General features: G+C 44.0%; 3 protein-coding genes and 2 non-coding genes across 6 annotated transcripts in view; 2 read left to right on the plus strand and 3 right to left on the minus strand.

The window, feature by feature from the left end:
- Window positions 1-21: 21 nt before the first annotated feature.
- On the minus strand, window positions 22-14750 carry ipo7 (importin 7). The gene is made up of 25 exons (XM_027011431.3): window positions 14548-14750; window positions 11834-11915; window positions 8305-8458; window positions 8060-8218; window positions 7813-7969; window positions 7609-7698; window positions 6961-7055; window positions 6749-6833; window positions 6526-6660; window positions 6158-6257; window positions 5971-6047; window positions 5242-5358; window positions 4998-5087; window positions 4557-4722; window positions 4162-4322; window positions 3929-4057; window positions 3411-3477; window positions 3165-3290; window positions 2914-3011; window positions 2736-2831; window positions 2387-2607; window positions 2021-2229; window positions 1600-1806; window positions 1382-1498; window positions 22-1071 (listed from the first exon to the last, which is right to left on the minus strand). The coding sequence occupies exons 1-25, from the start codon at window positions 14629-14631 to the stop codon at window positions 974-976; spliced, it is 3120 nt and encodes a 1039-aa protein (XP_026867232.1). The 5' UTR covers window positions 14632-14750; the 3' UTR covers window positions 22-973.
- LOC113579277 (small nucleolar RNA SNORA23) lies at window positions 5460-5640 on the minus strand. Its single transcript, XR_003410853.2, has one exon. It is a non-coding gene; the product is annotated as a small nucleolar RNA SNORA23 (small nucleolar RNA).
- LOC113579271 (small nucleolar RNA SNORA23) lies at window positions 7372-7552 on the minus strand. Its single transcript, XR_003410852.2, has one exon. It is a non-coding gene; the product is annotated as a small nucleolar RNA SNORA23 (small nucleolar RNA).
- A 452-nt stretch (window positions 14751-15202) lies between the features above and the next one.
- Window positions 15203-19795, plus strand: tmem41b (transmembrane protein 41B). The gene is made up of 7 exons (XM_027010599.3): window positions 15203-15414; window positions 15919-16036; window positions 16149-16277; window positions 16933-17026; window positions 17172-17276; window positions 17440-17578; window positions 17748-19795. Exons 1-7 carry the CDS (start codon window positions 15327-15329, stop codon window positions 17915-17917), a joined length of 843 nt encoding a protein of 280 aa, XP_026866400.2. The 5' UTR covers window positions 15203-15326; the 3' UTR covers window positions 17918-19795.
- A 1317-nt stretch (window positions 19796-21112) lies between these two features.
- dennd5a (DENN/MADD domain containing 5A) overlaps window positions 21113-26480 on the plus strand; it is a 36076-nt gene continuing 30708 nt past the window's right edge. For both annotated transcript variants that reach the window (XM_035527130.2, XM_027011412.3), the window contains exon 1: window positions 21113-21347. In XM_035527130.2, the coding sequence (XP_035383023.1) occupies window positions 21248-21347 (100 nt within the window). In that variant the 5' untranslated portion in view covers window positions 21113-21247. The remainder of the gene's footprint in view (window positions 21348-26480) is intronic.

Here is a 26480-nt window from a genome sequence, read left to right on the forward strand (position 1 = left end):
CACGTCATAAAAAAACCTGAATGAAGTTATTTTTTTAATATCATATAGATGGTTCATCCATACATCAACCAAATGCTTGAGACCTTGACAATCCAGCCCAATTGTACATGCTCCAATGAATTATTCAAACAGCTTTCAGTGCTTGTAACAGTGTCCAGAGTGGACACCAAGAGCTTGCTTGCTTTCTTTTTTTCTGGAACCTTAAACATTTCCATTGCAAGCAGCAAAGCACCACCACTTATTTTAGCGTAATTCATCTGACAACCAGACAGTATGGGACACGTTGCCTGCCAAGTAACAAATGTTACTGTTTTAAATAGCTTCAATCGAGTTTTAAAAAAATTTGCAGTCTGATACAGAAGGCTAAGAGACCTGAACAATATGAAAGTGCTAGTCATTAATTTACAGATTTCAGGCATCACATAGTGCTATGACAAGTATCCAATATGCTACATTTGAATACACGTTTGACACCTTTCAAATGCCTCTGGTTGTTTGACCAGGCTACTTAAAAATCAAGAGCCTTGGCTTGTATATACAATAACATTTTTTTTTAATGCAGAAAAAGTTGAAACACTACTGCCAGAGGTATAATCTTATAGAGGCCCTTTGGCCTGAACAGTGAAAATGATGAGATTTAGTCCCGTTATCAATTTCGATTATTTATAGGCCCCGATGCATGTGGGTGGGGGAAAGGAGCTGCCATCATGGTATCCCTCTTGTTTTTGGATTCCATAAGACAGCATTGTTCAAAGCTTCTTTTTTCACTTGCAAGTTCTTGGTTTGTTTTCCTCAGCCATTGGTTGCATTTGGTTCCCTTCCCACGTCTTCTGGTGCTGTCCAGTTTGATAGTCAGATTGAAGATTGAGTGAGAAGAACCAGTTCTGGAACCACTACTTGAGGGAATAACACGAGCTTTTTTTCACTTCACTACAATCAGTCACAGAGTAAGAAAGAGGTGAAGAGGGAGGACTCAATTCATTCCAGGGGCACTGCCACCAAAGTTGAAGTTGGTTGGCACCACTGGCACTGTGAACTTGTATCCCCCATGTTTCTCAATCATCTTTGATTCTGAAATCAGAGAAGAAACAGTAGCAAATAAAGTATGAACTGAACAAGTCTGAAATATTAAACATTCCTCTCAAAATACTACAATTACCTGCTCCTATCATGGCCATCGCCAACAATGAAATATATCCTTTCAAATACCAAAGGAGATGATATAATTGAATACATCTGGTCATTTTTCTACATACAATGTGTACATGTGAAAACCAAGCCAGAGGGAAAGGGTTGCAATGATGGAGGGGAAAAAGAAGAAACCCAATAAAACCCCATAAGTTCTCATTTGGCACATTCCTGTCCAAATTTTAGTGCGTACCATGTGCTGCTCGTCTCTGATCTGCGAGTGTGCCGATGTCCTGAAGCTGTTTGCCCTGTTCTTCGTCCAGACACTGGGTGAGTGCCTGGTACCATGTTGGATCGCGGGACTGGATATCTATAGAGGCAAAAGCCCATTGAATCAGCGAGGTATCTTTAAAGCAACTCCCTTCTTTTATCTGAGGAATATGTATTATTCTTTATTAAATCAGCTCTTACTTTGTAATATGGCTTTAAAGATCTGGTACTCATCGACAGGATTCTCCTCATCATCAACGGAGGTGGTGTAGCCTTCAAGTGCAGTCTCCTCCGCGTCATCCTCTTCCCAGTCTTCATCATCGCCATCCTCTCCGGCTTGCTTGGCGAGCATTTCGAGGTATTCCTGGCCTTCATCGTCAATGTCATCCTCGTCGCTTCCAAGCTCAGCTGGAGACACGAATTGAATTCTATTTCTACACTAGTTCTTTTTCTAGAAACTCAACTCTTGACTAGTTTCTAGAAAGAACACAACAGCACTGACATCACTAAAACTTTCAGCTGTTTCAAATAAAATGTGACCTCGACAAACGGCACATCCATCCTGGTGAATGTTACCCACATGCTTTAATTTGACATGCTTTTCATGTCGCTCCTCAATTACCATTATCATCTTCCTCCTCCCCATCTTCGTCGTCTTCGTCCTCCTCGTTCTCATGCTCAGCCCTGCAGGCGTATGCCCTCTTCAGACCGTTAAACAGCAGGATGGCGGCAGGAAGAAGCTGGCCGGCGACCTGACTCACCGACTGGGGCCTCTGCTCCAGATCCATCAGGGCACACAGCCCCAGCACGCACATCTTCCTGTCGTGGAGCCTGCAAAAAACAGCAACGCCATACAGCAGTTACAGTGCGCACACACACAAATGATAAAAACCATCCATTCTAGTGGAATCTTCTGCTGTTGGGGTGGAGGAGTTGGAAAATCTCAGACACGAGCTAGCAGAGAAAGAGGAGCAGGCAGGGCAAGTACCCGAGGAAGCAGTCAATGTCCTTGAGCCACTGGGAAATGAAGTGGTTGGTGATGGGCTCTGTGTTGTTGGGGAAACGGAGGTTCTCCAGTGTGTTGAGGAGCAGAGGCGGGCTGTAGTAGAGTGCGGCGATGGCTACCTGCAGGCACATAGTCCTCAGCTCGCTGGTCTTTACCTCCCGCGTCAGACGCTCCAGGGCCGTGGTTACAAAGAGAGGCACCACCTGTGGGGCACATCCAGCAATGGCGACGACATCTCTAGAGCATCACAAAACACACAGGCCCAGGTCTGGGCAGTGGGAGTAGCGGGGACAGCCTTTTGAGAAAGTGTGGTTCGGTCTAAGGGAGGTACCTGGTCTATGCCCCGCCCTTTACATTGCAAAATGACGACTTCGAGAAGCTTGGCCGCATGACACTCTGGGTCCTCGCCTGGGTCACCTGTCAAAACCTAAAGGAAGGACACTAGTTATCACCTAATCAAGTCTGAGAAATGTTAAAATGTGTTGTGTACACAGTAGACAAAGTGTTACCTTTTTGCACATGCTGTAGATGATTTCAAGGTACTTTGTGTCGGACAGAAGAGTGTCTGTGTCAACTGTAACGTAGTTGTGGAGAAGTGGCATCATGTCTGAAATAAATGCATGCAGCACGAATAAACTCCAACACAGCAGTCAGGGCTTCATTTCAAAACAAAGGCCTTCCTTTATGGGGGGGGAGGATTTATAAAACAAACAAAACAAAAATCACAGAATGGTACGCAGTCCGGATTCAAGCAAATTACCCGTGAAGTAGTCAAAGCCATCCTGCTGGAAGACCTCAAAGACAAGAGGCAGGAGCTGCCACATTTGTGGTGACACCTGTTGACACGTCAGACTGTGAGCCAGGGACAGGATCTCTTCATAGAACTCTGCGGAACGGACACGGTTGCACACAGTGAGCCACTTGACCCGTGTAACTCCAAAACCTTATTAAAAAAAAAAAAAAAAAGAAGATCAGCTGCACCGATGAGTGGAAGGGTGCCACTCACCTAGGACATGCTGCTGCAGCACTGTGCCGATCACCTGCAGACAGATCCCCTCCAGCTGCTGCGTGATCTGAAAGGAGCCAGCACCTGGTCACGCTGAGGTCACTGAGACTTGCAAAGGCAGCTGACCCCCCCACCCACCCCAACAAATGCGTGCGACTGCCCTGCCCTGGAACAATAACTACCTTCCAACGTTAACACGTCGTTGTAAAGCAGTGGCAGGAAAGGCTCAGTATTACACGCCAGCCGATTAAAACTAAAACTCCCACCTTTTGATAAGTACAGAACGTCAAGAAGGTGTTGGAATGGCTGTGTGGTGGCATGCTCCGTCGCACTGGTTGCTAGATATATTTGGAGAGCACGCGCTCACGTATGGGGCTGGTTAAGGGCTAGAGAACGGCGTGTGCTCCCTGGAGCAAGTGGGCAGCTGGAAGTGCGTCAGCACAGTGATACAAGCCAGAGATAAGGGAAGGGCGGGGTGGGGGGGGGGGGACATGGACACGACAGCATGTTGCACTGACCTCTTTATGGTCCTCCACTACGCTGAGCAGTGTGTCGATGGTGTTGAGGATGCCCATGGCAGTCACGGCCTTGTCGTCACCGCCCTCCTCGTCGGGGCCGGTCTGGATCACCTGGTTGAAGGTCATGGCCTGAAGAGAGGGGACACGGGTAAAAAGGGCATGAAGGCAGTGGCCTCTACAAGTCCTTCCCCGGGAGTTTCCTTCAGGAGGACGGACTAAGGTGTGGGCCTTACCAGGTGCTGAGTCATCTCCACGGCGATGGGGGTCACCTCCTCACTGTACTCGCAGATCATCTTCTGGATGACATTGGTGAGGTCATCGTTCTCTGTCTCACGCACGATGTGAAGGAGAGCCTGCATCACTGGCCGGATGAAAGGGGTGATGTACTCTTTGGCTATTGGGGGTGGGACGGACAGACACAGACACACACACACACACACACACACACACACACACACACACACACACACACACACACACACACACACACACACACACACACACACACACACACACACACACACACACACACACACACACACATACACACACACACACACACTCTCTCTTAGCGATCACCAAGGACCAGCGTCTAAGCAGGTGCCTAGAAGCGGACACGCCAGCCCACCTTTCTCCTGGTTACTGATGAGGACTTGCAGAGCGATGGCTGCCTCCACTTTCACAGGCATCTCAGTGTCGCTGATGAGACAGAAGCGTGTGAGCTCCAGGGCCGTCTGCAGGTTCTGGTCGCTCTTAAACTTCACCTCGCAGAAGTAGTGCAGAACCCAACAGGCCTGCAAGCAGAAGGCGTGGGCCGAGAGAAACTCAATACAGCATTCGAATAAGATACTGCCACGGACTAAAGGGGCCATCGTTTCCTCACTTAAAATAGTTAACATTCTAGGTATAAGAAACACTCTGAAAAATGCACCAATTGTACATCAAGATATTTGTGAAGTTCATACCCGATTTTCAACCTCTAAAAGCACTTATTTTCCTCAAGTAAAATCTAGCATAAGGGTTAAAGTTTTAGAGAGAGTCCACAGTATCTTTTTGGTCAAGGTCTTACCCTCGCTCTCATGTAACCGAGCTCGCTGCGGAAAAGGGGGAAGACGTGACTCTGCAGCATGAACTCCATCTGGTCTTTGTAAATCTTTTTCTATAAAAAAACAGTGAAACAAAAATTTAAATCAATTGAGTCATAATGAAGTTGATTTTCAGCCCAAGCCATCAAAGTGGCCATGCCAGCACTACGTGAGAGGGGATCATCGTTTTTTTCTGAGGAAAAGGAGAGAAAAAGCTGTTGTCCAGACCTTGAGCAGAATCTCGGCCAGGGAGCCAATCATGTGAAGGGCACCGTCCTTCTTGCGGGGGTCTGAGGCGAGCTCGGTGAGGATCTGATAACAGAAGCCCATCGTCTTCTGCAATACCTGTAGTGAGGGAACCAGAGTAAACTAAACTGGCACAGAAACATGGACGTAACCAATGACATGCCTACAAATCTTCAGCATCTGAACGTCACTCCTCTTGGTTTTGTGGGAGAGAATGGAGGCTGGCCAGTGGTGGAGAGTCTCAGAGACGTCACTAGGCCAGTACTATGATCTCCAGCGGCTCTGTGGCTGCAGGTCTGGTGTGAGCACAGACACCCAGCCTGTAAGACACAAGCTGGAGACGGCACTGAACGCAGACGGAGACTGCGCACACCACCCGCCCACAGCCAGCAACACACTACCGATGAACTGCGTTTCAGCACTGACCAAGGACCTCTTGCACACACAAGACATGCCAGCTATAAACAAAAACTTTCTCTACTGCGCAAAAGCCATTTGAATGAAAGAAGACACACTGTTCCCTGACAGACGTGTTTATGCTCTTGCTCAGTCTGGCCAGGCAGCAGCCCAACAGTGACTCTCCAGGAGCAGCATGGTGCTGAGGGAATGCATCTGCACGTTGCCATGGAGGTCCGCGCAAACGGAAGTGCAGTCAAACAAGCTCATCCTTGGGCCCCCTGGCGTTCCAGACGGCGCCATGGCGACACTCACTTCTTTCCTTTTGTTGCAGGCGGTGAAGAGCAGGGTCTGGGCAGCCGTGGTGGGCGAGATGAAGTCCTCGAACACGTCTGCAAGGGGAGAGCGAGACAACAGTGAGGAGCTTTCCGGCATTCCGTCCCCGTTGCTGTGCTGAGGCAGCTCGGAGCCGAACGTTCGGGCTAAGGTGCAGTACGCTCACCGAACTTCATGCGGATGTACTCGTATGGATCCTCCTGCCACAGCTCCTCATCACTGTCCGTGTAGCACATGAGGGGGAAGACCACGTCCTGGATGATGCCCTGCCACCACACACACACACACACCGTCATGTCCCGTCAAAGGAAGAGCCGCGTATGCACCCGTACACGCAATCAAACGCAAACATTTATAAGGGTGAAAGGTTTCTTTAATTCACAGAGAAAACTGATTCAGATATGGGAAACCATTCCTAGTCTGCAGCAGCAATAAATATGACAAATCTGAAAGAAGCTGGAAGGAATATAGGATTGCAAAAAAGTAAATATAGCATTTCTAACTAGGTTACTGAATAAAGGGAAGTGTTCTTACCTGGATATGAGGCTTTAGGTTCTTCCAGGTGACGGCATGAGCTATGCCCTGGTTAATGTAGTTCAGGGCCTGTTGCAAAACTCTGGGTGCTACGTATTGCCTCTCCTTATATTGATACAAGACCTTGAGCAGGACCTATGACGAGACACAGGTGGGAGGTGAGAGCATTGGCAGGGCCATGCCTTGATGGGGGGGAACGGGGCGTGCCCCTGGCGACCCCTACCTGTTGAGCGGCCACGGCGTAACCCTTGAGGAAGAGCTCGGCAAACTCTGTATACTCTTTGGTCGTGTTGCCGGGGCTCCCGTACCTAAGACACAAAGCAGAAAGGTTGTCGGATGCACAAAAGCTAACCGACGTGAGCCTGTAAAGATGCCTGGCGTTTACGCGAGTCAGCAGCGAGGATGTCGGTTGGAGTGCGGGCGGGCGTGTCGTACCTCTCGAAGAGCCGAGCCAGGATGTGGAGGGCCCACTTCTTACACTTCCACCAGGGGAGCTCAGGCCTCTCATCCTCGTCCACCTGCAGCGTCTCCTGGGAAACAGCGCACAGGTAGACTCAGGCAGCATAATACATGTGCTAAAGAAATTACTCCTGTTAAAGGGTCATTTCAATGTTTTGTAATGGACACCCATACCCCCCCCCCCCCCAACATGCACAAAACCTAGAATGGTGCTCCTCCAGTTTGATTCAGGGAAATGTAGACAGCCCAACATTCAGTTTAAACACGTCACATTAGGGTTAGAAATAAATTATAGCAGATCTTCCGAAAAAAGGATGAAGCCCTTTGTATTATACTGTTCACGGCAGGAAGATTTGAGCCTGGCATTCAGATCGACTACCACAAACGTTTTGTGGGAGAGAATGGAGGCTGGCCAGTGGTGGAGAGTCTCAGAGACGTCACTAGGCCAGTACTATGATCTCCGGCGGCTCTGTGGCTGCAGGTCTGGTGTGAGCACAGACACCCAGCCTGTAAGACACAAGCTGGAGACGGCACTGAACGCAGACGGAGACTGCGCACACCACCCGCCCACAGCCAGAGACATTTAACCTCACAAACTACACGCTGGCAGCCCCATGTCCTTACCGGAGGAACATCTCTGTCCACTACTGTCTTCAGGATCTCCATCCACTCGGTCAGGTTCTGCTTGTTGATCAGCTCCAGAGGAAGATTATACTGGGGGAAAGAATGTTACCACACAGATTCAAACCATATCTTCACTCAACATTGACTGTCAGTCTCGTTTTAAACAGGTTAGAAGCAAACCCCTGACCCGTGTGGGTGGAGTACCTGAAAGAGTGCGTAGAGGATCTTGAAGATCTGTTTCTGCACCAGCACAGAGTCGCTGGAGAGGTCTGGCAGGAGCTGGATGAAGCGTTCTTTCAGCATGGGCATGAAGATCTGCATGGCGGCGATCAGAGGCTGGCGCTCGTCCGGCTTCTTGTACCTGCGACGTGCACATGCACACAATCAGCGGGGGGGGGGGGGGGGGGTGCCTCGAGTGTGCTGCGCTTAACCCCAACCGCCGCCATCTTACTCGTAGTTCTTCACCAGCTGGTAGAGACACAGCAGGATGCCCAGCCAGCAGGCACTGTTGTCGGACTGCAGGTAGAAGCCAATCTTGTCCACGATGGCCGTCCATTTGCCAGGGTAGTCGTGCTTAATCATGTGGTGAATGCAGGTGGTGAGCTGGACTCTGGAGCCAACATAGTGAGAAAATGGTCAGGCGGCACTAAAGGAACCCCGCGCCGGCGGCTGCCTCGCCTGCGGTCGGCCTGTTACCTGATGCGCTCCGGCGACTGGATGATGGCCTCCACTATGTTGTCTCGGATAAACTGGCGGTCCGACTCAGGGATGTTGCTGGTAGGCACCTCGTTGTTTGCGTTCTCACCTTCGCTCCAGAACTGTGTGACCATGTTTTTCAAATAGATGACGCCTGCACAAGGAAAGGACATATGCAGGCACCTGAGTTTCAATTGAGTTTCAAGTGAAATAGCATATGGGGGAAATGTTCTCAGGTTTAATTAAACAGGGAAATAAATAATAAATTTAAGAGAATACTAAAGCTTTCGTGGAATCAAACAGAGTGAATTTTCCTGTAATGACATGCAATTGTTATTTTAACATTCTAAAATAAAAGCTTGTCAAAACATGTTTCCGTTGACAGCTGCATTCTTACACAGACCGAACGACTGCAATATGGCACTTGCATGCGTGCTTCACTCTGACCAATTCAACATTCTGGTCCTAACCGAAAGGCTGATGTGCATGGAAATAGTGAGAGGGGAGTGTAGGTGTTCTGTGCTAATGGAGCCACAGTGAGCGCCACAGCTGAGCTCGTGCTCAGCACGACCGACAGGTGTGCCTTTCAGGCCTATTTAGAGTTCAGCTCTCCACTTTATTAACCCGCACTCTCGCACACAGCCGGGGTCCGTTACAAACCCCGTGCAATCACGTATGCATCGTCCGTCATCTGACACGACCACACAATGGCTGGGCCTCTCTCACATGTGGAAATCAGTGCATCGCAGCAGCAAGCCAGGGGAACGCACGCCGCGCTGGGTGGCTAAGGGTTCACGCAGCTATGCTAAATGTGGACAGGCCATGCGATATGGGTTTTGAATGTACTTTGCGTGGCCCAACCCCCAGCACTGCACCGTGGTACTCCAGCAGAGGGGATGAGGTGGGGGAAATAACAGGACATACTACTGACCCGGACTGGGACAAGCAGCCGATCTTAATGTGTCTCAACACTGAGTCAATGGTTCATGCCCGCCTTGCCACAGCAGCCGGTATGAGCCAAGTGCATGTCTGCTGGATTGCTGAGGTGGTTAACGCTCACAGAACATGCCCGAGGGGAGTGTAATCCAGTCCACCGCTGCACTGATCCCTGACCTCTGCGTTCAGACAAGCATCATGAGCCAGGCACAAGGGAAGCGCCGTCACCGAGAAGGTCTCGGATAACTGAGAAATGCCGTCCATCTAAGTAATGCTGCTGCGACCAGAGTCTGCGCCTCCTCCGGGGGCTCGTTTTACCGTCATGGCACCTGATTATAGGACCGCACTCGAGGATTGGCACACGGTGGGGTGAGAGGGGGAGGTTGGCATGGCTCCAGTTCTCAAAACTCTAAACACCGGGCACACTTAGCTGCCATCACAGCCGCCATCATGACCACAGGTGGCTGCAGCAACAAGCAGCTGCAACCAAATAAAATCTGGCCAAAGTCACACGCCACGCACCAGTGCTTTAGTGACAGGCTACATGGTCACAGGACACACGCTGGGTGTCACAGCAAAAAGGCAGGAAGAAATGTCTCTCTCAGTTAGTGTAGCCTCAGACCAAGAAAAAAAAAAAAGCAAACAAAGAAAAACAAGAATTGAAAAAAAACAAAAAAACTACAATGTTTATAAAACATTATTGCTTTTTTAAAACAGTAGAGCATTATGCAGTGTGACAGCTGTAAACTGAGACCTAAAAATTACTCATAGATGATATATGAAATTAAAAAGACAATTGGGGGACAATTCTGGGTTAACAGATGAGTCAAGTCCTTTAAGGCAAACCACCAAAAGGTACACCAAACGTTCCCTGAAGTGATCTCAGCACAACCACCACAAGCTCTTTTTAAAGTGCTCCACGCAAACCATCTGAGGAATGTACTTCAAGAACTCCTAACCCTTTACCGAGCATGGTCTGGATGCAGCACCAGCTGAACCAAACCTGTGGAGTACACACGCTTTACAAGGGGGGAGAGCTCTACTGTGAGTAGCAAAGGAGTGTTTCAGAGAAACCGCTCGATGGAAAATACTGAGCCTGTGATGTCACCTTTAGCCCTTAAGCAGGCCCAAAAAGAAATAAACATAAACAAACACACTAAGGCTGGGGGCAACGCATTGACGTAGCCGATTACGTAAATACATCGATTTGCATAACCTGCGTCGCCGCGTCCCTATGAAGCAAGATGGCTGCACCCAGTCAAAGTATAGATTCCCCCAGAGAACAAGCACAAGCTAAAAACAAAAAAAAAACAAAAAAAAAACCCCAGCCACGATTAGCCAAGGTGTGGGAGTGTTTGAGACAGGGACCCAACAATGCGGTGCTCTGTAAGCTCTGCAAATCAGAAATGGCTTATCACAACAGTACAACCGCAATGCACAGACATTTGAAATGAAAGCACCCTGGAACGCCTTTTTCGAGACGGCATCATTAATCTCGTTTACTTTTTGTCAAGACCAAAGATGATATACCAGGACTTGTGGAATGTGTTTGTTAGTAGTAGTCGTCAATTGACTGTCTAAACGTCATCACCTTCATATTAAAAACAATTTCTGCAACGCAGCTATAACATAACGTTACGCTACTTGACATCTAGCTAGCCAACCTTGCCCCTCTGTGGTTATATGCTTTCTACTTAGTATAACAGGTATGTATGAGTATGAAAATTAAACTAATGTTTGACTGTTATGTTTGTCTGTAAATCATTTCATTTAGCATTATTTTCCTTGTCCTAACAGTTGCAAAAATACAGTAACATGGATGGTCTCAAATGCATATTACTCCAATTATGGAAATTATTTCATAACAATTTGAGATTCAAGTCAAGTACTTAAGTAAAAAAAACAAACAAAAAAAAACAAACACACACCATGACATCACGCCCCCTTGTTTACTTACTGTGTAACTTTCCTAGTCGGTTAGTGTGTGTATATTCTTTGTTTCTTTTGGTCGCTGGTTGTTTTTTTTTGTTGTTGCTGTGTGTGAGTATTAGAAAGGGAATCTTCATGTGCTGTTGATGTCTACATGCTTAAGTATTACAGACTGCTCTGTCTTTGTACTACTGTTTCAACATCTTTCTACTTTTGTCTTCAGTAAAGTTGTTTGAAAACCTCGACTCATGCTTGCCCTCATCACAAATGATTTCTTTTTACTTTATTTTTAAGAGATTATTGAAGTATTAATGAGATGTTTTTGATATTTACTCTGGTTAAGTTATAGTAATCAAGTAATCAAGATCTGAACTTCAATACCCAGCAGTGTGGTGCTATGGTCTACGTCCCTGTGTTCGCATGTCCATAGGCAATGTGCTGCCACAAATTTGGCATATAAAGACACAGATGGAACATATTGGCTTGGTGTCACTGCACAACAACCGACAGACTGCTGAAGCAGAACTAGGGATGTCACAGATGCTAGCGCCCATGCCGGGCCCATTAACCAACACCAGCGGGTTGTGCATCACTTGTAGGCAGCTGGGGCTCTCTATGACAGGTCGACGTAAGCCTATGCTGAAGCGTCTTTAAATGCGTGTACCTGCTTGCCGCACAGGCAAATCCAGTTGTTCAGACATGGTCACCTGCAGTAGCGTGGATGTGAAGTTTACCTGGGCATGGCCCTGCAATGAAAACCAAAGATCTTTTGTTAGTGTTGTAAAGGGGAATGGACGTGGATGAGTGTGTGAACAGTAGCTTGTCAATCTCAGCAGATAACAATACAGAGGGGGGGAAGAAAAAACAAACAAACAAAAAAAAACAAACCCTGGTTGTCAAAGCACCAGAAAACAAAAAAGAATTCCAAGGAACTGATCTTCGGTGACACAGGGTGCTTGTTTCGGTACACATTTGTTTACTTTTGGGTGCTCACATTCCAAGCCAAAACCATAAAACAACTCTATGCACATTCATTAGATTCACTTTTTCAGTATTTCTTAAAAAAGACTATTGTACTCATGCAATATCAGTATTATGCTAGATCTGAGTGTGAAAATACTCCAACATACCTGTCCTTAATGACATGACCAGTTAAATGAAATGGACTAAAATGTTTCTCACACTTTCAAATGCAGTGATCTGAAGTCAAACAAGGATAAAGATGATAACACAAGAAAAATCTGTTGGCCACTGAGTTTTTAGGTGCAACAGCTAAAGTAAATGCTTAATTGCACAGGCAGACCCAAATAAGCACAGAGCCTAACAATTTGCCCATTACAGCCAAATAACTGGTTAGGTTTTTCAGAATTGGTGACGTTTTACAGAAGCTCCTACATTTCGGGTTTCATTTCATTTTATCTAGAAAGTGTTTCCTTAGCGATATCCCAGAGAGTGTCGTAAATGAAAGGAATCAAACTGAAGTGCCATGTCACTGGCGCTGCGTGTTCACGCCCTCCCTCTCTCCTGAGTGTGTCAGCACCCAGACATCCAGGACTTTCGTCCACATGGGCTGCCTGGAAGCATGCCAGCATGGTGGTTCTGTCACTGGAGACTGCAGCAGGCATCAGTCCACAGCTCTTTTCAGACTGGCTGTGGCTTCATTTGCTAGGCTATTGTTTTAAAAGTCAAAAAGCAGAATGAAAGCAGAAAACCACATCAGTGAATAATTTTTTTTTAAAATAATAGTGATGGTTGTCTTTTATACCCTTGTGTAACTATTTGTGCTGAACCTCCACAAATACTGCATATAGAAGACTGGTAGGTGAGCCTCCCTCTCACTCCCTGCAGTGACAAACGCACTCAAACCTCTCCCTGACTACCACACATGACTCACCTCATGCTCAGGACTTTCACGTTATATTCTTTAGTCCTGACTTACCCAATAGGAAAATAACTCATCTAAGCACAGTGGGGCAAAAACACTTTATTTTGATTTCAAACATCACAAACAAGAGAAAACCAAGATTTCATGCAAAGTAATATTCATACAAGTTTCTACATTAGTCAGCTATATAAAAACAAAAACAATGCACAAGTTAAAGAGAACACAAATACATCGCTCTGGATAAGAGTATCTGCCAACTGCGGAAAATGTAAACAAATATTCCCACAAGTTCACTGACTGTTAACGATGCAGTATCGGAGCAGATGTTTCAGGATTTTTCAAAAAGCTAAATAACAAACCTTTTAAATACTCAAAACTGAAAGCACAAAAGTGCGATTAACAGCATTTCTGAGTAGGTTAAAAACTAGAAAACTACGGAACGTCGTCATACACCGCTAACGTAGCTAGGTTAGCTAGCGGTAGTCATCCTACTACATTGATCACCAGCTTGGTCCATTCGATCAAACAGAGCAGGCTTTGCTGAACGGTAGCTGCCTAAAAAGGGCACATTTCACACGGGTTCCGAGGCGGTGGTTTAAAAGGAACCGGGCTGCCACTGTGCCGGGTAGTCAACGCTACAAACTGGCCTGCGAGTCAGTGCAGGAACAGTGAGCTACAGTTTACGCGAAGTGGTTAGCGTTAGCCGCTTAGCTAGGTTAGCCAAGCTAGCTACTACACCTATCGGCCCAGGCAGTTAGCGAGCTAAGGTTAGCTAGCTAATAACGTTTCTCGATTTTAAATACTTACCAAAAATAGTTGGCGGTTTAACACACTGGTTCAAAAGCTACCCGACGTCCGATTGACTAATCGCTATATCGTTAGTGGTTGTTAAGTACCGAAACTCTGCCTAAGCCACGAAGAACAACGACACGTGAGACTACCCGAGTTACCTCACGAGCGCTCTGTGGCGTACGCGATCTTGGCGCGTGCAGCTCCGGCTAACGGACAGCTAGCGAGCTGCCTAAGATAGCCGTCTAGCTAACGGACTCCTCCGGTGTGATAAAACACCGGGCTTAAAAGCGACAACAGCTCTCACACGTTGCCTGATGCGACTCGAGAACACGTTGCGTTGCAAGTTGGTTCGTTAATTCGTTATCTCCGACCAACTGCGAGGGAAACGTAGGAAACTGGCGATCACGGGCTAACGTATCCCCGCGACGCTAGCCGACTAGCTTAGCTTATGTTAAAAAGCCAGGAACGCGCTTGAAAACAGTAGCCTGAATTTACAGCGCAACTTGTAAACGAACCTCGCCTCAATTAAAGACACTACGCCTGGCAAGCAGCCGACGTTGCCGCAGCACCACGATCTCTCTCTCTCACACACACACACACACACACACACACACACACACACACACACACACACACACACACACAAGGCCCCGTACGCGCCGCCGCCGTCACCATTACTACCACAGAAGTGAACCCTTTACCTCATTCAGCTGTCTCTCCGCGGCCTCACGCAAATTTGGCTCCATGGTGCCCCGGAGGGCTTCAATCAAAGAGTTTGGATCCATAGCACGATTCTCGTAAGGCTCAGATGTGGAAGGCTCGGCGATCTATGAAGTCCTGGGCAATGCGCACATGGACGCACGGTTCTCCAGCTACCGGCGCGAAAGGAAGAAGGGTCTGGACGGACCGGATAGATCAGCGCCAATTTTCCCCTAGCGAACTTCCGCTTTTTACAGAGTGCATTCTGGGGAATGTAGTTTTTTTATTACTACCGAAAGCTAATGGTTAAAACTCCAGCATTTTCTTTTTCCTTTGTGCTCTTAAATATCTTTTCACTATATACATGTTATATACATCAAATATGATATTTGATGTATGTTTAGTACTTATAACACTACAAAGGAAAAACATAAAACAACGAAAATATATTCAAATATTTTAAATATATTCAAAATAGTGAGAAATTATATGTACACTCAACTAATATACAAAAGCCAATAAAGCCTCACTGTTTATGCTTGTTGCCATTAATTCATCCCTCCATCAACCATTGCCAGCTAAGTAAAAACAGCAGAGGGCGCTATTTGTCATCCAGTTAACAATTCCACAGCCGTCGAAAAAGAACAAGGTAAAAGGTCATTCGCGTTGTAGCAGCAGTAGTCGGGAATTACCGGGTGAGTCTGCAGTGTGCGGTGATTGACCTAAATGAATATCTAAAGGGACCGGAGACGGATTTTAACATCGTTTTTTACACACTGAAATGGCCAAAAAGAGAAGCGGTGTCATTGAAGCGGGAGTCACACCTCTGTCAGAGGAAGAAGTGATAAAAGAAACTCAGTGCCTTAAAGGTAACTGGCAACTTTGCTAGCTCGCTAGCCACTCTCACCTTAGCTACAGCAGTGTTGAGCTTAACCTGAAGTAACTGCTCAACTGAGAGATTTGGCACATTGCCAGGAAAGTTAGTTTTGTATATTTGTTTCGCCAGGAATGGCTAGTTAACTTGTTTTTGATAACGGTAATTTTTCAGTTGACAGTGTATATAAATAGCCAAGAACGCCTGAAGTTGACGATTTACCGGAGGGACTTTTGACAGTTGTCCCTCATACTCTTCCAGTAATCTGATATTTTAGGTTTTTCAGCTAAATTGGCTAGCTTTCATTTTGTGTGTAACAGCTGGGTATCTAACAACCTACGCTGTTTTACATGAAGGCCATGTCTGTCCCGTGTGTGTCTGTCCCTGGGCATTTCGTAACAGATGACGCAAAGCTGGGCAATACATTACTTATTATCTTCAATGACTAAACATTTTTATGTAAGAAATTATTGTTTTCAATTCATTTTTTGCTCCACAGCGACTCAGTACTCTGGAGGGGGATCTGCCCGTATGTCCCTTCTCATTCTGGTTTCGATCTTTGCTTGTTCTGCATCAGTAATGTATCTGGTTTATAGGAATTTTCCTGAGCTCAGCGAGTAAGTAGGATGCTTTTCTCTTAGCTGAATGTCTGGTATGTAGATGTGTGTGTGTGTCTTCGGAAAGCTATTGCTCATTTTGTTTTTTGTTTGTTTTTTTCTTTTTCCTCAGAGATGAGAGGGAAAAGATAAAAGTCCCTAAAGACATGGATGATGCTAAGGCATTAGGCACAGTACTCTCTAAATATAAGGACACCTATTATAGCCAAGTGCTTATAGCTTATTTTGCTACTTACATCTTGTATCCTTTGCATCATGGCTAAGAAGGCTTTGCAGATTTCTTTTTCACCTTCTTATTGGCCAGAACGATGTTAGTGACTTTGATTGGGGTGAGCATGTTTTGGGATGCTGAAGTGGCCAGTAATATCTGTAGAGCAATTTCTCAGTGCAATTCTGTCCTGTTTTACCGAATAGGAGTTTGGTGTAGTTTTTTTTTCCTGCAGTATGAGTCCTCTGTGCTTCAGAAGGGTATGTGCGGGCATTGATTGTTTAACGTGTACTATTGGAAGTAAATGTTTTGTTTTCTGTTTTTTAAATATGAAATATGATGCAGGGTGCTTTACTGGGTCCAGCCAAGCAGGTGTTCAGTCACATGGAGGTTTGCCAAGTGAACTCTACTTAATATTTTAACCAAATAAAGATTCTTGAGAGTGAACTGTAAAGACAAGTGACAGATTGACTCGGTGATAACTGCGAGTTACTTAGAGTTTGGTAAAAATGACAAACACACTTTTCTTATTTTGTAAATCTCCATCTGCTTTGCTTTGACATCTGAAATGTTTCTCCAAGAGATGTTTTTTTGTAAATTCTGTGTTTTATGGTTGAGCACAACAATATACAAATAGGTAGGCATAAATCTGCAAAATGTATTGTGGGCCTTGATTGTGATATTGCAGCCTTCAGACGTTTGCCATTCCAGGCTCAATTTTTCTCAGTATCCTGTCTGGCTATCTATATCCCTTCCCCTTGGCCTTGTTCTTGGTCTGTTTGGTAGGTGTAAATAGTCATTTTCTGCATGTAAAACAATTTTGTAATGAATATAATTTGTGACATAAATGTTGTGAACAGTGCAGATGTCAATTTAATCAACAATCAAGTGTACTCTTGAGTAACATAATGGTTGTTTGACTCCAAGTGCTCAGGTCTGGGAGCCTCTTTCTGCTACATGTTGTCCTATTTGGTTGGCAGACCTGTTGTTTACAAGTACCTCACAGAGAGAGCCCAGAAATGGTCTCAACAGGTAAGGTATTAATATGGCCACATGTTTGGTTGGCATAAGTCGCCATGATTTTAAAATGAGTTCTCCAAGTGTAATTCATGTATGTGTATTTGTTTGTAGCATCTTGTTTTTATTTTTGATGTAATTCCACTAGATGCATATGTTTCCTTCCTTTTATCTACAGGTGGATAAGCACAGAGAACATCTAATCAACTACATAATTTTTCTGAGAATTACCCCCTTCCTCCCAAACTGGTTTATCAACATTACTTCCCCTGTCATCAATGTACCTCTGGGAGTCTTTTTCCTTGGTACATTCCTTGGTAAGACTTATTTAATTATTTTGTTTTTAGTTTGTTGCTCTCTCTGTTTAGGGTTTCACAATCTGCCATTTCAGCGTTTTGTTTCATGCATCATACTTCAAACTTATTTAATTAGTCACTTCCTTTTTGAATTTATGTGGTTAATCAGCCTGCCTCGCCCCTCTCTCAGGAGTAGCCCCCCCTTCCTTCGTGGCAATCAATGCCGGCACAACACTCTACAAGCTGACGACGGCGGGGGAGGCTGTGTCCTGGTACTCCCTGGTTGTACTGGCTGTTCTAGCTGTGCTCTCAATCCTTCCGGTCTGCTTCCAGAAAAAGCTGCAGCAGAAGCTGGAGTAGGGGGCTGTCTTGCTCCGCCCACCCTGCCTTGCTCCGCCCCCACCTGCCCTGCGTAAGGTGGTGTCCTTCGGCTTTCACCCTACTGCTCCATGTTCTTGCAGAGCAAGCCCATGTTGTGGATGAACAGGGGCCCAGAACAGTGGAGCTGTTTTCCGTCTCATGTTTAGTTTGCTTACCTTGACATTGTTTCCACATAGAATGAAGATTTCAAATCATGATCAGGGTGGTTGTGTTGTGTTTGTTTTTTCCCCATGTTTTTAATAAGACTAAGTTTTAATTTATGTTCCTGCCATGTTCACTTGAGTAGTTTCTGTCTGTCCAAAATTTCTCCCATTTTTCCTGGAACAGTAAAGCAATACTTCAGATGTTGTATGTTGTGTTGCCTAGACAACACAATGTGCATTTGTTTTCTTTACTGTGTGACACACCTGTAAAAACATAACACATACACCCCCGACATCTTTTTGAAAACAAATGTGCCATCAGCATGATATTTCACACTTCAGCTTGGCTGTTGTATTCAGAGGTGCAGGTTTGTTTTGCAGACTTATGCTAGGAGAATGGACATTCTGGGACTGTTACAGCCTTAAGGCTGATCTGAGGAAGACTGAGACAAGTGTATTGCTATGCCAGCTCAAACTGTACAGATCCTTGGTGATCTGCTGTTAGTGCCCTACGTACTGCTGCCAACTACATGTAGGAGGTGCTAGTGCTCTTGGCTCATCTTTTAGAAGTTTCTTCACTGCCACCACCTATTGTCCAAAAAAGATGTGATTTCAGATACAGATGATTTGTATTTATCACAACACCTTCTGCGTATTGAAATTTGGGACCTTTTTAGCTTGATTTCATTTTAATTTGGTTTTGTCTTATCTAGTGGAAAATTGCTGGAAAAAGTAGGGTATTTTAGTTGATTCACCAAAACAAGCCTGTGGCAAAGATTGCTTTGGGAATTAGGGTTAGGTTTGATTTATTCAGCAGGCTTAAGATACAAAGAACACAAGAGTTAGGTTAGAAAGAGTAGAGTTAAATTACCTTCTTGTGTAGGTGTAACTGGATCAGTAATACTGTTTATTTGTGTGTAAAAATTATATATATATATATATATATATATATATATATATATATATATATATATATATATATATATATATATATATATATATATATATATATATATATATATATTTTTTTTTTTATTTATTTTTATTTTTTTTGTATGTGTAGCCCAGTAGTTTTGTGTGCAAATTAATGTCTATTAGTTGCATTTCATTTTGGCTTCTATTTCTTTAAAAAGATGGACCTATATGAAACAATGAGTAGCATATATCAGATACACAGTCTGGTTTGCACTATCTCTTCCTGTAAAGGTGAGCTGTGGAGGAGGTTAGATACTCAGAATGCGTAGGAACTGAATGCTTCATTCGGTGTGATTTCATATTACAAGATTGTGTCTTTTGATCATTATTTCATTGTCCAATCCATGATTTAGTCTAACCATCTCTGTCAGTATGATTGCTATCCACACCTCAAAGACATCTTAACTGTAGACTGGGAATGGAATGTGAATGCTTTACAACACGAGTAGAATTGTTCTTTATAATCATTTTAAAACCCATCCAACATGTTGACTGAAACGTGACTGTGGTAGATATGTGTATGACACATGATCTCAAGTTATGTTCTGACTAAGTTTTCCTCTATTAAGTCTTATGATTTGGCTTATCTCTGCAGTCACAGTATTACACTGAGTTGGTGTATTGCAGTATGTTATTTGTATGTAGATCCTATTAATAAACTGTTCTTTTGAATGCCATGAAAAAATGTTATATAACAAAGATATTTATTATGAAATGATTAAAAATTAAGGCAAATGTTTTCCTTGACTTATGTTTATTACACACATATATATATATATATATATATATATATATATATATATATATATATATATATATATTACACTTGTTTCTATTGAATAAGAGAAAAATCAGCAAATGAAACTAGAGAACAGATTTAGCCGAACAAAATGTTTCTATAGTGCTAATATAGGAAAATACACTGAACAGTAACCATTTTTGTTATTTTACCTGTGTAATTCAGCAGGGTTTAAAATTAAGTCATAACCAATCGATATCGAAATCACAACCCTATTTATACACATTTCTCTATTTTTAGGGCACCATAATAACGTTGTCATGGTTGTCTTTTTTAAAATATTTTATTTGCAGTTAGTCGTCTGATGTCTACAACACAAAGGCATCACGCGAAACTGGGTCTTCCTGGGTGATGTTCAGATAGGGCTATGGCGCACTTCCTGGTTCTTGTGCGTTTGTCTTCGTTTAAGTTAAATGCATACTCAGTGGACTAGGGGCCGGTCAACTATAATCTACTTTTTGGCCCAGAAAAACTCTGTAGTTGCGTGTAAGTGAAAGTGTTTTTCTATATTTCGAAAATGATCCCGCTGCGTCATCAATAAACCCAAGTGAGCCAAATTTCACAGATGAGGCAACAGGCTTCGGTTCATTAGCAACTCCATATCCCGTAACTTTTATGAATAGTATTACAGAACATGTAAGTATAAAAAAAAACAAAACAAAACAAAACCCCAAAACCTTCATGCAAATACTGAGTTTTTTTAAATTATAGTATTCATCGAATAAAACAAACAATCACCGTTCTGAGTGGAAAGGTGGATCCTAGACGAACTGACTTTCCCCAGCTTACTGTTCTGGAAGTGGATTTTTTTTTATTACCGTCAGTCAGAAGAGGGCAGTCACTCATTTCTAGACTATATAGACTAATTTCTTATATTGCAGTGCAGCGGAGCATTATTGGTTCTTTTAACAGAGAATCTCTGTCTGTTATATGCTAAATGAAAATGTAATTATGTAGGACATTCAGACGTTTTTTTTTTTGTTTTGTCATCCTATAGATAAAAGACATGGTCAGCGGTCTTAGATTGTACTTGTATGTACCCGCTTGTTCCACCGAATCTGTTAAGGTCATTTAGACTTTAATTAAAACACATAAACCTTTATTAATCTGAAGTATCGCTGCCTTAGTAGACGCGACCTTGCCTGATGAAGGCTTCATCACATAACGTCACCGTTAACGCAGTAGCGTGCGTGCGCAGTAGCACTCCCCAGCAGCCGTCGAGAACAGCTGTGCCAGGGCCCATAATGCAGTTCGGGCGCGTTCACAGGCTTTTTCACTGCTGTTCGGGTGACGAGCGCGTTCGCAATGGCTGCGCAAAACGAGTCCGAGGTGTCTTACCGTGCGCCCCAGTAAGGGCCCCGAGTGGAAGAGCGCAACCGGACCGGGCTCAACATGACCACCGGGTTCAGCTCCAACTCCTGCCGATTTGCAGATTACTTCGTCATCTGCGGACTTGACACCGACAGCGGGCTGGAACCAGACGAGCTGTCCGGTAAGTGTTAAAAAAAAAACAAAAAAAAACCCGAGCGTTTTTTAAGATGGAAATGAATGTTCTGTTTTGGTTTGAATCGGATATGTCGTATGCCGAGCTTCTGTGTACATGGCATCAATCTGGTTGTGTATGCTATGTGCAAAAATGTGCCAGTAAAATATGATGCCTGTCTTCCTACTGAAGAATGTAAATCACGACGCAACACCCAGGACAAGGATTTGCTGGAAAATGTTGCATGACTTTTTTCAGCATCTTGTCCTTTCCTAAGTAGGCTACGCTTCGGTTCGGTTTTGCCACCCAATAGCTGTCCCATTGGAAGCTCTCGGACATTTGCTCTGATTTTACTCCCGCCATCATATTTACACAACATGCAGTTACAAATTTATGTCAGCGAAATAATTCCCAAATGCTCACTGTAGAACTACAACTGCTTTGCAGTGTTTGTATAGAAAGTGTATTTGAGGCTGTACACAGTCTTAAAACCAGAGTTAGAAGAGAGGTGCGTTTCCTGTGGTTAAGTACTTCCTCTTTTACAAATTATGCTTTGTGATGTTTAGAAACCCCAGTATTTATTTCAAATACTTAATGGTGATAGTCTGTGTGAAAGGAGGAATATCTAGAGACTTCATCATCCTTTGATTTAATCAGCCTGACTGAACTCTCATCATTGTATATGAGTGTGTTATTGACAATACCTCATCTATATCAAGCACTGTCCTGTACATTTAAAATTACTTAATAATTATGGTCTTCTAACAAAAGACAGTTATTTCAGTTAGATTTGGATACGTTTTGTTCATCCCTGCATGAAGAAAAAAACAGCTCGTCTGTGGTTTCAGGTTAGATAAATTGAGATGAAGTAGAGAGATTGCTGGATTAATGGGATGGGTTTCATGCTGCTTCATGTTGTTGTGATCTTGCCACAGAATGCAAAGAGAATAGCATGTGATCTTCGTTTAGCCTATAGTCTGTTTTTCTTAAACTTTCAGAGAAATATATTTTTTTTCCCCCCCAAATAAAAATGTTTTCTATGTGTCAGAATGGGGAAAATCATCTGCAGTTAGGCTTGAAGAAAAGGTTTAAGTAGAACCCCATGAGAAGTCGTTATCTGTTATGTTACTCCACGGGACATTTCAGGAGACTGCTTGGTGGTTAATGGTTCACTCAGTAAAAGACATTTTGTTAAGGCTATGTAGAATATTTCATCAAAATCTTTCCATCAAATGCTACACCCTGCCTATGGTGAATTTAATATATCTTAAATTTGATAGGGTAACATTTTAAATGATTGTAGCTTTAACATGCTTCTGAGTATGGAAAAATTGCTAATTAAATCAGTGATTACAGCAGTGCTAGAATGCAGAAATCTTAGTTCATGTATTTAGCCATTGATGTGCAGTGTTTCTGCAAGCAAATGTATTGTTTGTGATTAATATATTCCAGTTCTCGTTTTCACTCATTTGAATTGTCAAATGTAACACTGGAAGACACATGCAATATCAGTGTTGGCCAGTGAAAATGAGCTGGCTGCTTACTCCCAAATGTTGCTGTTATGCTTAGCCTTTAAGGTATATAGAGTCCGGGGTCATTTGATGACCGCTGTCGCGGTCACACCATAACACATCCTTCCCTTTAGTTGCTCATTTTAGTTTTTTTCTTGTGTTTAACATATTCCCTCCTAGATTAGAACTTCTGTGTTCTAGTGGTGTTCTGCCACAGGGGTGATAAAAGAGGGTGATTTATTCTCCATATAGCTTTCATCTCATCAGCCCTGATAAGGTGACTGTGATCTTGGCATGACTCATGAGTCATGTCACTGTGCTCCAAACAACTCAAAATGGATCCACTGTCACGTACCATGCGCTGTCTGTGTTCCCCTGCAGTTATCATTGGGAATGCCACGCATCTTTTGGCGCTTAGAGGAGCGGTTGTCAAGTACAGTAAGGTAGCAACAGTGCAAGCTGCTGAGCCTGGCAGCCCATTTTTCTGGGGTAAATGTAAAGCATAAATTCAGAATCTGGGTCACCTGTTGCAATGAAACAGTGCATTGGTTATCACAGATACAGCATTTACATTAGTGATGCCTGTCTTCCTACTGAAGAATGTAAATCGCGACGCAACACCCAGGACAAGGATTTGCTGGAAAATGTTGCATGACTTTTTTCAGCATCTTGTCCTTTCCTAAGTAGGCTACGCTTCGGTTCGGTTTTGCCACCCAATAGCTGTCCCATTGGAAGCTCTCGGACATTTGCTCTGATTTTACTCCTGCCATCATATTTACACAACATGCAGTTACAAATTTATGTCAGCGAAATAATTCCCAAATGCTCACTGTAGAACTACAACTGCTTTGTAGTGTTTGTATAGAAAGTGTATTTGAGGCTGTACACAGTCTTAAAACCAGAGTTAGAAGAGAGGTGCGTTTCCTGTGGTTAAGTACTTCCTCTTTTACAAATTATGCTTTGTGATGTTTAGAAACCCCAGTATTTATTTCAAATACTTAATGGTGATAGTCTGTGTGAAAGGAGGAATATCTAGAGACTTTTCATCATCCTTTGATTTAATCAGCCTGACTGAACTCTCATCATTGTATATGAGTGTGTTATTGACATAGTACCTCATCTATATGCATTGGTTATCACAGATACAGCATTTACATTAGTGATATATGAAGCAAGCTGAGTTTAAACGCACAAGTAGTTTACAGTACTGTTTACATTTTGGCAACATTAACAATTCCCACATGTTTTCAGTATGTACTGTGTGGTAGTGTGTAAAGTGTAAATTATATCCTTAGATTCACTAAATGTACATCTTGGCTATTTGTTACCATAGATGTTTGAGTGTACACGTACTTCCAAACATGTACAAATACAAATGCCAAGCTGTTCGTAGAAGCAAGAGTTAATAAACAGACTTGAACTTTGAAATGGGCCCAAGTGCGTCTCTAGAGCTGGGTGACGCCTTATTCCTAATTACAGACCACGGACTTTTGCTGCATTGTCTGTGCCCCTGTGCTTCCACACGTCTGCATTTTAGTGATTCTAGTTGACCAGCGGTGTTTAATGTAGGCTCAGATTTCTCCCCCTCGTTGACTGGCCTTATACGCCAAAAGAAAACCAAAGCTTTGCTCTTTATATATACACTATGAGCCTCAGTTTCATGGCTAGAAAAAAGCTAAAGGACAGAGCTGACCAGAAACATGAGCGAGAGAAGAGTCACAAACGTGACTTCCCTCTCCTTTTTTTGTTTGGTCATATTATGCAACCCAACTTCCCTTACCCCCCCCCCCCGTGCCCTTCACAGACTCTGCTCTGCTGGTGCGCCTCCGGCTCCGCAGCACACGCTCAGGTTCAGGTGCCCTCTCTGCAGCAGGGTCTGTGGCTGGCTGGTGAGGCCCTCACCTGCCTGCTGCTTCTCCTGTAGAGGAGGATCAATCTCTCGCTCGCTCACTCTCTGTCTCATCTTATGGGAGTGGGGTGTGGAGACGTCAGCGTGACTGCTTCTGTCTGCCTCAGCCATCCAGAAAATTCTCTCGCAGTGAGCAGAGAGTTTTTTTTTTTACGGAAGCTCTTCACAAGCTGGAGGAGAGCACTTTGGCTGTGTGTTGGTTAAGCCCATGCTGCTATGGAGGCAGCTCGGCATGTGCGTGGCGTCGGCGTGTCCTGCCTGAACTGAACACGCTGATACTCGGGTACAATGCAGAAGAGCGTGAGCGGTATGATGTGGAGGAGGGGTCCTGCTTTTCTTCTCCATCACTCCATTCTCGAGCGACTGCTGGTCTTCTGTGTTGGGTAAACACTGAAGGAGAATGCTCAGGACAGTGTAACATTTCACTGTATCTGCGACTGCATAAGGACAACGATGCTGCCGTGATGGACAGCAGTCTTTTTTGACTGTATCACAGACATATTTGTGACTGAATCATGGGCTGCTCTGCTCACAGCCTCCACTGTCCTTTTTTTCATGCATTAATGTTACAAAGTGCTGATACATGGAGGGAGACGCTGAGGGCTTTTTCTTAAATTGCGGTTGTCAGCATTGCTCAGCAATGATGACTTTAATCTCAGTGACAGTGCAAGGCTCTTTCGGTTACTTCTCTTTTGAGTCTTTGTGTCTTGTTGTGAATCATTGCGTACTTTCCTCAGGAGGTTTATTGATGTTAATAAGGCCTTGGCATAAACACAAATGACGCAGATGTTTTGGTGGTCGGGTTCCCCATGCAGTAATAAAACTTTGGGTTCCCCGAGGTTGAGTAATTAGAATGCTCATGCTCTAATCATTATTGTAATATGGAGATTAGGAGTTGGGACTCTGGGATAGAGATCTAGTCCTCCCCCCCAGCTGTTGTCTTGGGTCTTTGTTCTGCATGGCAGTCCATTTAATTTTGTCCTTAGCACAAAGCTGAGAGAGATTATAATCGCTCCTCTGTCACATTTTCCTTGATTTTTAATTAATTTCTATCATCAAGGCCTCTGAAACTAGGCTCATTCTAAATGTTTTATGTCAGCTATGTTAGAAGTCATCTGGAAGCAATAAGATTGTGAAGTCCTGCCATTAGTTTGAGTGGCATGTCCCCCATCTGAGTGTGTTACAGTCCTTTCTTTATCGGCTTTGACTAAAACAAAGCTTTGTAAACAAGGCTGTTTTACAGGTTATCTTGTATTCCAATTCAGGTAAACTAAATTTTTCATTTTATGATGCTAACATTGTTTTAGCCAACATAAGCATGTTTTTGATTTTGAGTAATTTAATGTCCATTAAATGACAGAAGGAGCCAGAATGTTTTAAACTTTGTGACAAAACCCCCATTTATCCCCAATGACAGGGCACGGTGTGAGGCCTTCATTAGCATATGTATGAAGTGGGGGCCTCCTGCCAGTAGGCTATGATTGGCTGGCTAACAGCCTGTTTGTACCACCAGGCCCTTAGAACATTGGAGACAGGCAGCTGGGCTCTAAATACACACACACACACACACACACACACACATTTAAATGGTAACCCCCCTGGAGTTTCCCATGCACCCCCACTCTCCTAATCTTTTTCTCAATGACATCACTTTGAAAGAGAAAAGAAATCTCCTCACTTTCCCTGCTGGTCAATTATTCATGCATACACTGACGAAACATT

Source organism: Electrophorus electricus, chromosome 3 (genome assembly GCF_041902795.1).
Source record: "Electrophorus electricus isolate QZ-2024a chromosome 3, ASM4190279v1, whole genome shotgun sequence".
In the NCBI taxonomy this organism is placed as follows: domain Eukaryota; kingdom Metazoa; phylum Chordata; class Actinopteri; order Gymnotiformes; family Gymnotidae; genus Electrophorus; species Electrophorus electricus.